This window comes from Mandrillus leucophaeus, unplaced genomic scaffold (genome assembly GCF_000951045.1).
Source record: "Mandrillus leucophaeus isolate KB7577 unplaced genomic scaffold, Mleu.le_1.0 Scaffold68, whole genome shotgun sequence".
NCBI classification, from domain to species: Eukaryota; Metazoa; Chordata; class Mammalia; order Primates; family Cercopithecidae; genus Mandrillus; species Mandrillus leucophaeus.
Genome location: NW_012107363.1, coordinates 630,412 through 643,830, shown reverse-complemented (window position 1 = coordinate 643,830; position 13,419 = coordinate 630,412). Strand labels below are relative to the sequence as shown.

Genomic DNA, 13,419 nt, shown 5'->3' with positions numbered 1-13,419 from the left:
TTAAGGTGATTATGGTCAATCTGGGGCAATGATGCTCTAGTTTAAGGCAGTCATGGCCAACATGGGGCAGTGATGCTCTAGTTTAAGGTGGTTATGGTCAACATGGGGCAGTGATGCTCTAGTTTAAGGCAGTTATGGTCAACGTGGGGCAGTGACGCTCTAGTTTAAGGTGGTTATGGTCAATCTGAGGTGGCGATGCTCTAGTTTAAGGCAGTTATGCTCAACATGGGGCAGTGATGCTCTAGTTTAAGGTGGTCATGGTCAACATGGGGTGGTGATGCTCTAGTTTAAGGTGATTATGGTCAACATGGGGTTTTGATACTCTAAGGCGGTCATGGTCAATGTGGGGCAGTGACGCTCTTGTTTAAGGTGATTATGGTCAATCTGGGGTGACGATGCTCTAGTTTAAGGCAGTTATGGTCAACATGGAGTGGTGACACTCTAGTTTAAGGTGGTTATGGTCAATCTAAGGTGGCAATGCTCTAGTTTAAGGCAGTTATGGTCAATGTGGGGCAGTGATGCTCTAGTTTAAGGTGGTTATGGTCAACATGGGGTTTTGACACTCTAAGGCAGTCACGGTCAATGTGGGGCTGTGACGCTCTAGTTTAAGGTGGTTATGGTCAACATGGGACGGTGATGCTCAAGTTTAAGGTGATCATGGTCAACATGGGACAGTGATGTTCTAGTTTAAGGTGATCCTGGAACCCATACTGTGTGGCCTGTGGCTTCTGAGAAACCCTGGTGTGGTGCTCTGTTAGTTTCCTGGGTGCAGCTCTAACAGGTGTCCTCTTCTTTTAAGGATGCCAGTCAGTGCGTTTAGGGTCCACCTTAACTTGGTATGACCTCATCTTAATAGGCATCTTCATTTCATCTGCAAAGGCCCTATTTCCAAATAAGGTCACATTCTGATTTTTAGGGTAGACGTAACATTTTGGGGGACATTATTCACCCCACTAACTACCACACACTTGGAGGCTTACAACAATGACATTTATTTTCTCTTCAGTTCTGGAGTCCAGAAGTCCCAAATCAAGGTATCGGCTGGGCTATGCTCCCTTGGAAGGCTCTAGGGTGAAAGTGTTTTCTGGCCTCTTGCAGCTTCTGGTGTGGCCGGCAGTCCTTGGCATTTCTTGACTTGCAGTTGCACCACTTCAGTCTCTGCCTGCACATGGCATTCTAGCCTGCATGTCTGCATCTCTTCTTCTTCTTCTTCTTCTTTCTTCTTTCTTCTTTCTTCTTTCTTCTTTCTTCTTTCTTCTTTCTTCTTCTTTCTTCTTTCTTCTTCTTTCTTCTTCTTTCTTCTTCTTTCTTCTTCTTTCTTCTTCTTTCTTCTTCTTTCTTCTTCTTTCTCCTTCTCCTCCTTCTCCTCCTTCTCCTCCTTCTCCTCTCTTCTCCTTCTCCTCCTTCTTCTCCTCCTTCTTCTTCTTCTCCTTCTTCTTCTTCTTTCTTCTTCCTCTTCTTCTTTCTTCTTCCTCTTCTTCTTCCTCCTCTTCTTCCTCCTCTTCTTCCTCCTCTTCTTCCTCTTCCTCTTCCTCTTCCTCTTCCTCTTCTTCTTCTTCTTTGAGACAGAGTCTCACTCTGTCACTCAGGCTGGAGTGCAGTGGCGTGACCTCAGCTCACTGCAACCTCCGCCTCCCGGGTTCAAGCAATTCTCCTGCCTCAGCCTCCCAAGTAGCTGGGATTACAGGCACGCACCACCACACCTGGCTAATTATTGTATTTTTAGTAGAAATGGGGTTTCACCATGTTGGCCAGATTGGTCTCAGGCTCCTGACCCCAGGTAATTCACCTGCCTTGACCTCCCAAACTGCTGGGATTACAGGTATCCTCTTCTTTTAAGGATGCCAGTCAGTGGGTTTAGGGTCCACCCTAACCTGGTATGACCTCATCTTAATGTGCATCTTCATTTCATCTGCAAAGGCCCTATTTCCAAATAAGGTCACATTCTGATTTTTGGGATAGATGTGACATTTTGGGGGACATTATTCGCCTCACTACAGGTACCAAGAATGAGAATGGATGTTGGGATAGTGGCCTCTGCTTCAGTCTTTGAGTCCCCCAAACTTTGCAATAAAGTGGAGCTCACAAAATCAGTCATGGGTCGGTGGGCTTGTTTTCACTGAGATACGTTTCGTGGTGTACTTGACTGCCGAGAAACAACTGGACTCTGTTCCTTCAGGGCAGAGGGGACGGTGAGGGCTTGGAGAGGACAATCTGCATTTGAGTCATGGTTCTGCTGCTAACTTGAGTGTTAGCACTGGGCCTCAAGTTTGCATGTAACTTGGGGTAAATGATGTCCACTTTGAGGATCTTTTAAAGACTCAGAGAGTGTCTTTTAAGTATAAAATAGTATCTAGCTCATGCTAGCATTGAGAGGAGCGATAGCCAACATCAAGTTTGTCATTCTTTCCTGAACTCTGTTGATTGTGATTCTTTTGGTCACAAGTGACAGAAATTCCATATCAAACCAGCTTAGGCCATGGGAATCTATTGGCTCTCCCAACTGAAGTCATGGAATTTGCTGTAGGAGCAGCTCCAGGTGCACTAACGATGTCATCCAGGATCCTGGGTTCTCGGGCTCTGCTCTGCCTCCCGCTGTGTCATTCCCAGGCTGTGGGCTCTCATGTTGTGTTGGGGGATGCCACCACTATGCCAGGTCCTGTGTTCTTACACCACACTGCCCAGAGTCCCTTTCTCAGCTCCTAAAGAAAAACAGGAGGATCCTGGCGCTGCCCTCTTCTGGCCATTGGTGCTGATTGGGTTGTGCATCCATCCTGAAGCAATTACTGTTGGGGCTGGGACATTTGGGTGGCATAAGCCAATCAGGGACTGCCCTGGGAACTTACAGTGGTGTTAGTTCCACCCCTTTCCTACTGCACATGCTAAGACTGGGTGTGTGGGAGAAGGGGAGATGGATGCGGGAAGGAAGCTGAGGGATGTTCCATACGGTCAGGTGAGCAGTTCCAGGTAGCTCAGGATTTCATCCGGGTCCCAAGGGCAGTGAGGTAGGATCACTGAGAGCTCAGCTTGTGATCCAGGAGTAAAGTCAGTGAACTGTGAGTGTGCCTGCCTCTTGCTACATGAGCTTGCCAGTGTCTTAACCTCTGGGGCCTCAGGACTCTCATGCTGGCTCTGGAACGTGTTCTGCATTGGCCGGCCGGCCATTTCTAGATGCCGTCTCTGCTGTTTGAGAATATTTTCTAGGAAACTTTCTTGTGGTGGCTGGGGCAGAAGCCCTCTGTCTCACTTACTAGCACAAGGGAGAATTGGTGCTCCTCCAGGTGGAGAATTTGGGATCCTGGAGATGTCTTGCTTGTGATGGTGCTGCCTTTTGTGGGGAGCTAGTGGAAGGCAGTGGTGGGGGCTTCACTGCAAAGCTGACACTGAGGGGCAGATGAGAACCCTCTCTTACCCGTGATGGACAGACTGTTGGCTTGCAACACGCTTAGCTGCCCCTACCAATTTCCCTCACTTTGATGTTGTTATTGTTGTTTTTCTCCTCATAGCACAAATCCCTCTGAATCGCTACCATGTCTGCTTATTTATTATGTTTATTGCCTACTGCCCCCTCCCACAGAATAGAAGCTCCCAGGGCAGGGAGTCTGATCTCTTTTGCCCACTAATGTTTCTCAGCACCTACTAATAGTGCTTAGCTCAGTATGTGTTGAGTTAATGAAAGCGTGCTTGAGCGAATTAAATGAATAAGCTCCTTCTGCATAATGATTTTTGCTTTGGGGTTGGCATCTACCTTGGCAGTGGTGTTTTCAGCATGTTTAAAGATTCCTCCTGTGCAACGGACGGTGCTCCTACCCATTTGGAAATTGCAATACTCGGGATTTGGGATTTGGCCCAAGCAGGTAGATGCTGGTGGACCATCACCAGGGGGAGCAGTGGGCACATTCAGCGGCTGCTTAGGAGAAACTGCATGGGGCACCCATTGCAGGGGCCAAGAGATCATCCTGGCCGACGGAAACAGCCTTTTGTCTTCCAAAGAAGGTGCCTCAGAGAGCTCTTAAGTACAAATTAGTACCTAGCTCCCAACTAGCACATAAGAGAGAAGTGATACCCCTGGCAAGTTTGTTGTTCTTTCCTGAACTCTCTGTTGCTTAGGATTATTTTGGTTGCAAGTGACGGAAATTCCACATCAGAACTGTAGCACTGTAGTACTTGGCTGGAAAACCTATCAGTCTGGAATCTAGGGGTACCATTTCCTTTCTTCTCTCATTTGTTATTTTTTCACATCTTCTCTCATATGTTATTTTTTCAGTTTTTAGTGGTCTTCTTTTAAAATAAAATAGCCTCGTGTTACCTAGGGGCTAGAAGAGATTAAGAGTGGCAGCGAACACTGATGGCGGGCTTGCGATATGCCAGGCACTGTGCCAGGTTCTTCCCGTGGTTGCTCTAAAGCTCCTCAACAGTTAGACAGAGTTGGTTCTAAAGTCTTCTTATTGTCCACATTTTACAGAGACAGAAGTTGAGTCAGAGAGGTGGCCCAACCTGCCCATGGTCATATGGTAAGCGTTGAGGGGTGGGTGGGATTTTACCTGGCTTCTCTCTGCTATCAGAACAGGGCCCTTCACCTAAATTCTCTGCTGTGACAGTCTGTGTCTGAAATCAAGGTATATGATTTAGAAGTAAGAGCTTTGGATTGTAATCCACTGAAATGTAACCTGCTACATGAGCGGGCTGAGCAGGAGGAGCCTTTGCATCTGTTTCCTTGCAGTTGCTGCAACAAATACTCTCAAACTTCATGGCTTAACATGACAAAAATGTGTTCCCATACAGTTCTGGAGGCCAGGAGATTGAAATCAAGGTGTCTGCATGCCCACACTTCCCCCTAAGGCTGTGGAAGAGGATCCTTCCCAGCCTCTTCCTGATGCTGGTGTTGCTAGCTGACCTTGAGTTCCTTGGCTTGAGGCTGCGTCCCTCCAGCCTCTGCCTCCATCCACACACGGCCTTCCCCTCTGTGTCTATCTTCTCCTCTGATAAGGACACCAGTCATAAGGGCCCACCCTGCTCCAGGAGGACCTCATCTTAACTAATTGCACCTGCGGTTACCCTCTTTCCAAATAAGGTTCCATTCTGAAGTTCCGGGAAGGCCATGGGTCTAACCTGCTATCTAACCAGGACAGTGCCCTCACTGGAGCATCCAGAAAAAGCCAGAGTGGATGACCTGGGGTTGACACTTCCTCTGCATACTTTTTTTGGTGTGGTTTCCGCACTGTCACCCGGCCCACTGTGTTGAGCCTGTGTCCTTTCTGACACTCCCCCGTAGGAAGGCTGGACAAGACAGGGCTGGGGGTGAACTGAAGATTAAGTTCAGGTTTGTACGTGGGGAAGCTGTGGTCCCTCTGAGATCCAAGCAGAGGTGTGAAGCAGCCAGCTGGTTCTGTGATTGTGGAACTCAGAGAGAAGTCAGGGCTGAGGCATGTGTTTAAGATCTGCTGCATCTGTGGGCTTGATACCATTGGGAAGGACCTGGCTGCCTTGGAGAGGATACAGAGTGAGAAGAGACCTGAGCCTTGGAAACTCCAGGCTTCAATGACAGCCAGAGCAAGACAGTCTATAAAGAATATAGAAACTGGGAAGTGACCTTGGGGAGAGGGAACAGGAGGTCATGAAGTCAGGGAGTGAGTGATGGAGTCAGGGCGGGAGGACAGAATGTCATCTGGTGGGTTCGGTGGCCAGGAGAGCACTGGTGACCTTGGCAGGAGCTGTCTGGTGGTGAGGGTTGGGGAGCTGTGGCCAGGCAGGAGAGGGTCAATGACTGAGAGGGAGACATGGGCCTGGAGACGGAGAGAGAAGCCAACTCTGCCAAGAAGCTGAGCTGCAGAGGCGTGGCTGGGGGCTGGCAGTGTTTTATTTTATTTCATTAACATAAGAGAGACAGGAGCATACATTGATGTCAGTACGTGTGTCAGGTTGAATATATATGTGCCTTAACCCCTAGCTCTGTCTCCTCTGTCTTGGGGCAGTGACAGGGAACAAGCCCTGGGCTGTGGGCTATGCTTGCTCTGCATCTGGAGTTTACTGAATTCAGTTGACTCAGGCCCGAGACACTGCTTTGACCTTTCCCTGGGCTGAAGGCCCCAAGCAGGGGAGAGATTTCCTTGGTCACAAGCCCCTAGGGCTGACTGCTTATTCTTTCTCCTTTTCAGATGGATGAGATCAAAGGGAAAGACCGTGTGATTCTGGCCTTGGAGAAGGAACTTGGCGTGCAGGCTGGGCAGACCCAGAAGCTGCTTCTGCAGAAAGAGGCTTTGGATGAGCAGCTGGTTCAGGTCAAGGAGGCTGAGCGGCACCACAGTAGCCCAAAGAGAGAGCTCCCGCCAGGGATTGGGGACATGGTGGAGCTCATGGGCGTCCAGGTGAGGGGCAGCAGCTTGTGCCAGCCTCAGGCTGGTCCCCCATCCATTTACGGGGCATTCTTCTGGTCAGCCACAGAGGACACTGAGGCAGCATGTATTCATTCATTCACTCATTCACTCAGCATTGGAGGGGATGTTATACATTCCTGGATAAATTCCTGTTATAAATTATAAAGTACCGGACACTGTATGAGGTGCCGGTGCATGGTGGCCTTTGTAAGAGATACAGGGTGGGAAGGGCCTGATCACAAGGTCCCCAGGGAGCCACAGAAGGATTTGAAGTCTCAGTGGCCTTCTAGGTGGAGTCTTCCGCAGGTGTGCCGTGGGCTTGCGTGTTCCCCACCTTGCTGTGTGGCATGTGGGCCCCTGAATAAGGATCTCACCCATTATGTCATGTGAATTTTCTAAGAAGGCTCCACACAACTTCTTCAAAGTACATTTATGTCTTGACTTTTTTTTTTTTTTTTTTTAGGATCAACATATGGACGAGCGAGATGTGAGGCGATTTCAACTAAAAATTGCTGAACTGAATTCAGTGATACGGAAGCTGGAAGACAGAAATACGCTGTTGGCAGATGAGAGGAATGAACTGGTAAGCAGCCCTGAGAGACAGGCGGTGCCTCACAGGGTGCAAAGAAGGGGCCCCGAGTCTCCGAAACATGCCCTGCACAGAAAGTTAATGCAGAGGCCTTCTGGTTCTCTGAACTTAACTTCTTTCTTCTTTTTGATTAAAAATCTAACACATGCTCATTGAAGAAATCTCTTACTGCCATTTGTTTTTGCAGGAACTTATCTTGAGCAAACAATTGGAGAAGTTCCATGAGAAGCATGGAGAGGATGTTCATTGCAGTGTTGTTTATATTAACAACCCAAACCAAACCAAATCAAAAATTAAAAAACAAAAAAACCCGATTGTTCAATACTAAAGCACGGGGCATAGTGATCATGGAATATTTATACAATAAATTCTAGACTATCATTAAGATTGATGATGGAGACCCTATTTAACTGACATGGAAATGTGTTTGTAGTAAATTAAATGAAAAATGCAGTTTACAGAACAATAATACATTGTCATCATCTTGAATATTAGAAGTTACTCTTTTTTTTTTTTTTTGAGACAAAATTTTGCTTTTGTCTCCCAGGCTGGGGTACAATGGCATGATCTTGGCTGACTGTAACGTCCACTTCCCAGGTTCAAGTGATTCTCCTGCCTCAGCCTCCCAAGTAGCTGGGATTACAGGCATGTGCCACCATGCCTGGCTAATTTTGTACTTTTAGTAGAGACGGGGTTTCTCCATGTTGGCCAGGCTGGTCTTGAACTCCTGACCTCAGGTGATCTGCCCACCTCAGCCCTCAAAGTGCTGGGATTACAGGTGTGAGCCACCACACCCGGCTAGAAGTTATTCTTTTAGGTGGTGTAATTATGGGTAATTTTAATTTGTGCTTATCTATTTACTTTTTTGCATAAAATTGTATATACTTGTAAACTAAAACTTATACATTACTTGTAAAAATAATGAACATAGACTTCTGGTTAAAAAAGAAATCTCCAGTAAAAATAGCAATGTCATGAATATGTTTATATTTTCTGGATAAGAGCAAAACTAATTTTTATGTAATGGCAGTTGATACATCAACTTCTTGACAGATGCCTCATAATTTTTATGTTTCTTCTAATTTCTATTATGAAGGGAAGTATATCAGAAGAATATTTGAAAAAAATGAGTGGTGAACAGTGTCAATAAGTATCACCTCTCCACAACTTTAACAGGATCAAAATAAATTCGCTTCCTTCCAGTATTTTTAAAGGCTTTTTTTTTTTTTGCTTTAATCAGACTGTACATCTAATATTATGTCTCCACTCTTCATTTAAATATTTATAAGCTCATAAATACTCATGAGCTGCATAATAGTTTACTGAGTGGATTAGGAAAAATCATAGGCTTCTGGAAACATGTCAGATCAGACTGAAGTAGTTAAAAGTAGAAACTGATAAGTTTGCCAACGCTTCAATCTTTTTTTTTTTGAGGTGGAGTCTTGCTCTGTCGCCCAGGTTTGAGTGCAGTGACGTGATCTCAGCTCACTACAACCTCCACCTCCTGGGTTCAAGTGATTCTTCTGCCTCAGCCTCCCGAGTAGCTGGGACTACAGGCACTTGCCACCATGCCTGGCTAATTTTTGTATTTTTAGTAGAGATGGGGTTTCACCATGTTGGCCAGGCTGGTCCTGAACTCCTGACCTCAAGTGATTGGCCTGCCTCAGCTTCCCAAAGTGCTGGGATTACAGGCATGAGCCACCGTGCCCGGCCTCAATCTTAAAATCGTGAGGTAACTACTGCTAGTTTGGAGTGGTTCTTACATGTTTTTAACGTTTAAATAAATACCTTGAAACCCACCAAGAGACTTTTTATTTTATGGTTATGAATTGGGATTTTTTCCCCCTGCTGTGTATTGTTCTGCAACTTGCTTTTTTCACTTCATGGATCAATTACAGCACTCCCCATCAGCACTTAGAGATCTGTCTTTGTCTTTTTACCGGTGGCTTGGTAGTCCATTGTGTGGAAATACCATGGTCTGTTCAACTCTCTTCCCAGTGGTGGATCTTTAGGCTGTTGCTGCTTTCTGGATTTCTGTGAGGTGCCACATGCCTGTAATCTCAGCACTTTGGGAAGCCAACGTGGGCAGATTCCTTGAGCTCAGGAGTTCGAGCCCAGCCTGGGCAACATGGCAAAACCCTGTCTCTAAAAATACAAAAAAAAAAATTAACTGGGCACAGTGGTGCACACCTGTAGTTCCGGCTACTTGGGAGGCTGAGGTGGGAGATCACTTGAGTCCAGGACGTCAAGGTTGCAGTGAGCTGAAATCATGCCACGGCACTCCAGCCTGGGTGACAAAGTGATACCCTTTGTCAAAATGACCTGTGTCATTTTACCTACCTTCTGTCTCAAAAAAAAAAAAAATGCCATGTAGAAGATACATATGGGTCTTTACTGACTTTAAATAAAGGTTCAAGTCAGTAAAGACACACATGTATCTTCTACATGGCATTTTTTGGGGGGTGGGTAAGTTTCTAGAAGTAGAATGCATGGGTCACATGGTACATTTTATATTTCAACCTATACCATCAGAATATTTTACCTTAACATTTACAGCCTGGGTAGTAAACGCAGGGGTCTAGAGTCAGTCCCTTGTGTTTAATTCTTGGTGAACTCAAACCACCAATCTTTGCAAGAGTGCAAAGCATTCTTGGCACTTTCTTTGTGAAGGTGGGCCCATTGCCTCCTCTCTTTGGGCTCAGGTTCTTTGTCTATAACATGGGGATGGGGAAGGTGCCCCCTTCACATGTGGCGGCTGTGCCTGTAGTTGTCATAATATTGATAGATATTTAAGTTGTTTCTAATTCTTTCCATGAAAATAACACTGGGGAGACTACCACTATGCATTCAATTCTCACCATGTGCCTAGGAGACAGGAGCTGCCATGATTCGCATTTGATAGATGAGGAAATTGAGGCTGAGAACTTGCCCATTGTCATGCAACTAGCAAACAAATGTGTCACCCAGGACACTGGCCTCAGAAGGGGTCCTAACCGGGTTGAGTCTCTGCTCACCTTGGTGCTGTGACCTTGGCCGTCTGTTGTCAAGTTGTCTGAGTCTCTGTACCTGTTTCCAACCACAGCTGAAACGCTCGCGAGAGACCGAGGTTCAGCTGAAGCCCCTGGTGGAGAAAAACAAGAGGATGAACAAGAAAAATGAGGATTTGTTGCAGAGTATCCAGAGGATGGAGGAGAAAATCAAGAACCTCACGCGGGAAAACGTGGAAATGGTGAGCTGTGGGCCCCTTGGGGCCAGCCCTGGCACTCCCAACTCTGTCTGGGATTCTCCAGCCCTGAACCTCCCAGTTCACACGTTCTGGGCCCCACCTGCCACCCACCTCCCCACGAAGCACCAGGAGCAGCATCAGTCACAGATGTCTCTCCCTTCTCTCCACCTGTCTCACATTCACTGTTCTCTGGGTGTTTGTGCCCGGAGGGAGTCAGACAGCTGCGTCCTTAAACACATCCCCCATTCTCTCTGAGCCTCTGTTTCTTTATGCATAAATGGGAATGAAAATATCAACACTGGAGGATCATCAAGAGGTTGAAATGACAGCATGTAAAGACCTCACAGGGAACAGGCCCAGAGGACACCCAGCATGTGAAAGCCATTACGATGATCACTGGTGATGCTTTGCAGAGGGGTTTCTCCTCCAGCTAGGATGCCTGGTGTTTGTGGTTGGGGTGGGTGTCTTGTAGCTGACAGTTTACAGAATGCTTTCAGATTCATTGTTCAGAGTAGTATCAACCCCCATTTTACAGCCGGGAAGACAGAGGCTCTGATGGCACACGCGCTCTGCTGTCTGCACTGTAGCAGGTGCAGGGGTGTGTGTGTGTGTGTGTGTGTGTGTAACTGCTGTTGTGTGGAGTCCTCTCCTTCCCCTGCCTTCCCCTCCCAGCTCTCTAGGCTCATTTCAGATGTCATCTTCCACCCCCAGGCCCTGCCCATCCCTTCCTGTCAGCAGTGTGCATGGTCAGCCCCACCTTGGACTTGGCTTTGATCTTCCCTGTCCCCTCTTCCAGCACAGGACAAGATGGCCACGTATTAGTCCATTTTCACACTGCTGATAAAGACGTACCTGAGACTGGGTAATTTACAAAGAAAAAGAGGGGTTTAATGGACTCACAGTTCCACGTGGCTGGGGAGGCCTCACAATCATGGTGGAAGGCTGTAGGCACATCTTACATGGTGGCAGACAAGAGAAATTGAGAGCCAAGTAAAAGGGGAAACCTCGTACAAAAACATCAGAGACTTATTCACTACTTATTCATGGGATGGGGGAACCGCCCCCGTGACTCAATTATCTCCCACTGGGCCCCTCCCACAACATGTGGGAATTATGGGAGCTGCAATTCATGATGAGATTTGGGTGGGGACACAGCCCTATCAGGCCATCCTCTCTTTCATCCTCCCATCCATCCTTCTGTCCCTGCACCCCTGAGCTCCACTCCAGCGCCGTCCCTCACAGACATTGTTGGTGGCTAACCCTGTGGTGGTCTGTCTCCCTGTGGCTGCAGAAAGAAAAGCTGTCAGCGCAGGCCTCTCTGAAGCGGCACACCTCCCTGAATGACCTCAGCCTGACGAGGGATGAGCAGGAGATCGAGTTCCTGAGGCTGCAGGTGCTGGAGCAGCAGCACGTCATTGACGACCTCTCACTGGTACATCTAGCACAGCTGGCGCGGCTGCCCCTGGTGGGGGCGGCACTGGTGACATGGGTGTCAGGAACAGGCGTTGGCGCTCAGAGTGATGCTGCTGAGCTGGGTCAGGGTCAGGCAGTGCTGACTTTGGGAGTCACCAAGCTCACCCTGGTGTGCACATTCCTGCTTCATTCTGCCATCAAGCAGCCTTGGCTTAAATGAGGTCACTGGAACCTGGGGACAGTTTCCATGGCTACCCTTTTCTCACATCTTCTCCCTGGCTTGCTGTGGTTAAGAAGCAGTATCAGTTTTAAGGATGTCTTTTGGCCTTTAGCGACTTGGCATGATCTGTTCCAGAGAAGACTTTTTGTTTGTTTGGTTGGTTGGTTTTTAGCTTAGCAGTTGCAGACTGTGAGTTTGGGCCCACAAACTTGAACCTTATAATCAGACCAGCACCTTGCTAAGGCTGCCTGTGTGAGTTTTGGATGTGCATATGGGGCATGGATCTATCAAAGGGGATTGAGCATGTCCTAAGCAGGTGGGGAATTACATCCAGAGAATTCCACAGCTCTCTGTGAAAGAAGCTTAGGCAACAGGCAGAGAACACCTGAAGGGAGCTTTAGTTGGATCTTAGAAGCAGAATGCGTTCTGCTCACCGAAGAGGGTGTGTGATGGTTCCATGCACTGGTCTTCAAAGAATAGAAAAGCTAGTGACCAAAATTCTAGAAAAGGCTTTGATTATAATTGTCATGTTCATTTTGCCTGCCTCCATCTCACTTTGCCTCTTTAACTTCTCTCTTTCTTCCTTTCATCCATCCATCCATCCATCCATCCATCCTTTCACCCTTCCATCCACTTACCTATGCATCCATCTATCCATCCATCCATCTTTGCTTCATTACACGAAAGACTCAATGCAGTGTAGGGTGAAGAATATATTTCAATGAAATAACAATAAAGTGAAAAGGTGGATAATAAACTCTCCCTGTAGCTCTCAGTTCAGAGAAGCAGCCATCACTTGGGCACTTAGAACTTGAACTAGCCATGCCTGGTGTGGATGGGCAGGCCCAGCTCCCTTTGAGAGCCAGTGGCTTTGATTCATGAGATGTGAGGCTGGCTGGAAATGCCAACCGTTGTGTTTCCTTCTAGGAGAGAGAACGGCTGTTGCGCTCCAAAAGGCATCGAGGGAAAAGTCTGAAACCGCCCAAGGTGAGCCTGCAATGGTGCACCTGCCCTGCCTTGCCACTGTGTCACAGATCTGCAGGGCAGATGGGCCGTGGGAGGGGGGAGGTTTCACAGGGGTCCTGAAGCGGACACACACAACTCGGCATGCCTGATGATGAAAAGCCTGTCATCGCTGTCTCTCAAAGCAACATCAATATGGCTGTGTCGTGCGACCCAGTTATTGTAATTTATTCATGGAAAACTTCCTGATGAATTCTCTACTTAGGCCTCAGGGTATATTCACCCAAAATTAAAAACATAAATACTTAAACCTTTTGAAGGATTTAAGGGACATTGAGGGTTGGTTTATATCAGAGCATATCCTGTTCTGAAAATACTCAGGAGCTTTGCGTTGTGTTGGAATCATGCAGAACTGTCGTCTTTTTGGAAAACACAGGTCTGCCGTTTCCTAGTAACAGCGTCTGAAGGAGCCGGGCTTGTAAAATTCAAATGCCCACATGGACCAATCTGGAACTGATACCAAAAACAAACAAGCAAACAAAAACATAGTTCGCCTTTAAACCCATAAACCTATTTTTTGCTTCCACAAAGACACAGGTCTCCTCTACCATTTTTTTTTTTTTTTTTTTTT

General features: G+C 47.1%; 1 protein-coding gene across 1 annotated transcript in view; it reads left to right on the top strand.

Annotated features, from left to right (window-relative positions):
* Nucleotides 1–13,419, top strand: part of JAKMIP1 (janus kinase and microtubule interacting protein 1) — a 201,720-nt gene that overhangs the window by 132,956 nt on the left and 55,345 nt on the right. The window contains exons 4-8 of the mRNA XM_012002137.1: nucleotides 6,159–6,368; nucleotides 6,841–6,960; nucleotides 10,049–10,195; nucleotides 11,484–11,624; nucleotides 12,753–12,812. Of these exons, the coding sequence (XP_011857527.1) occupies nucleotides 6,159–6,368; nucleotides 6,841–6,960; nucleotides 10,049–10,195; nucleotides 11,484–11,624; nucleotides 12,753–12,812 (678 nt within the window). The remainder of the gene's footprint in view (nucleotides 1–6,158; nucleotides 6,369–6,840; nucleotides 6,961–10,048; nucleotides 10,196–11,483; nucleotides 11,625–12,752; nucleotides 12,813–13,419) is intronic.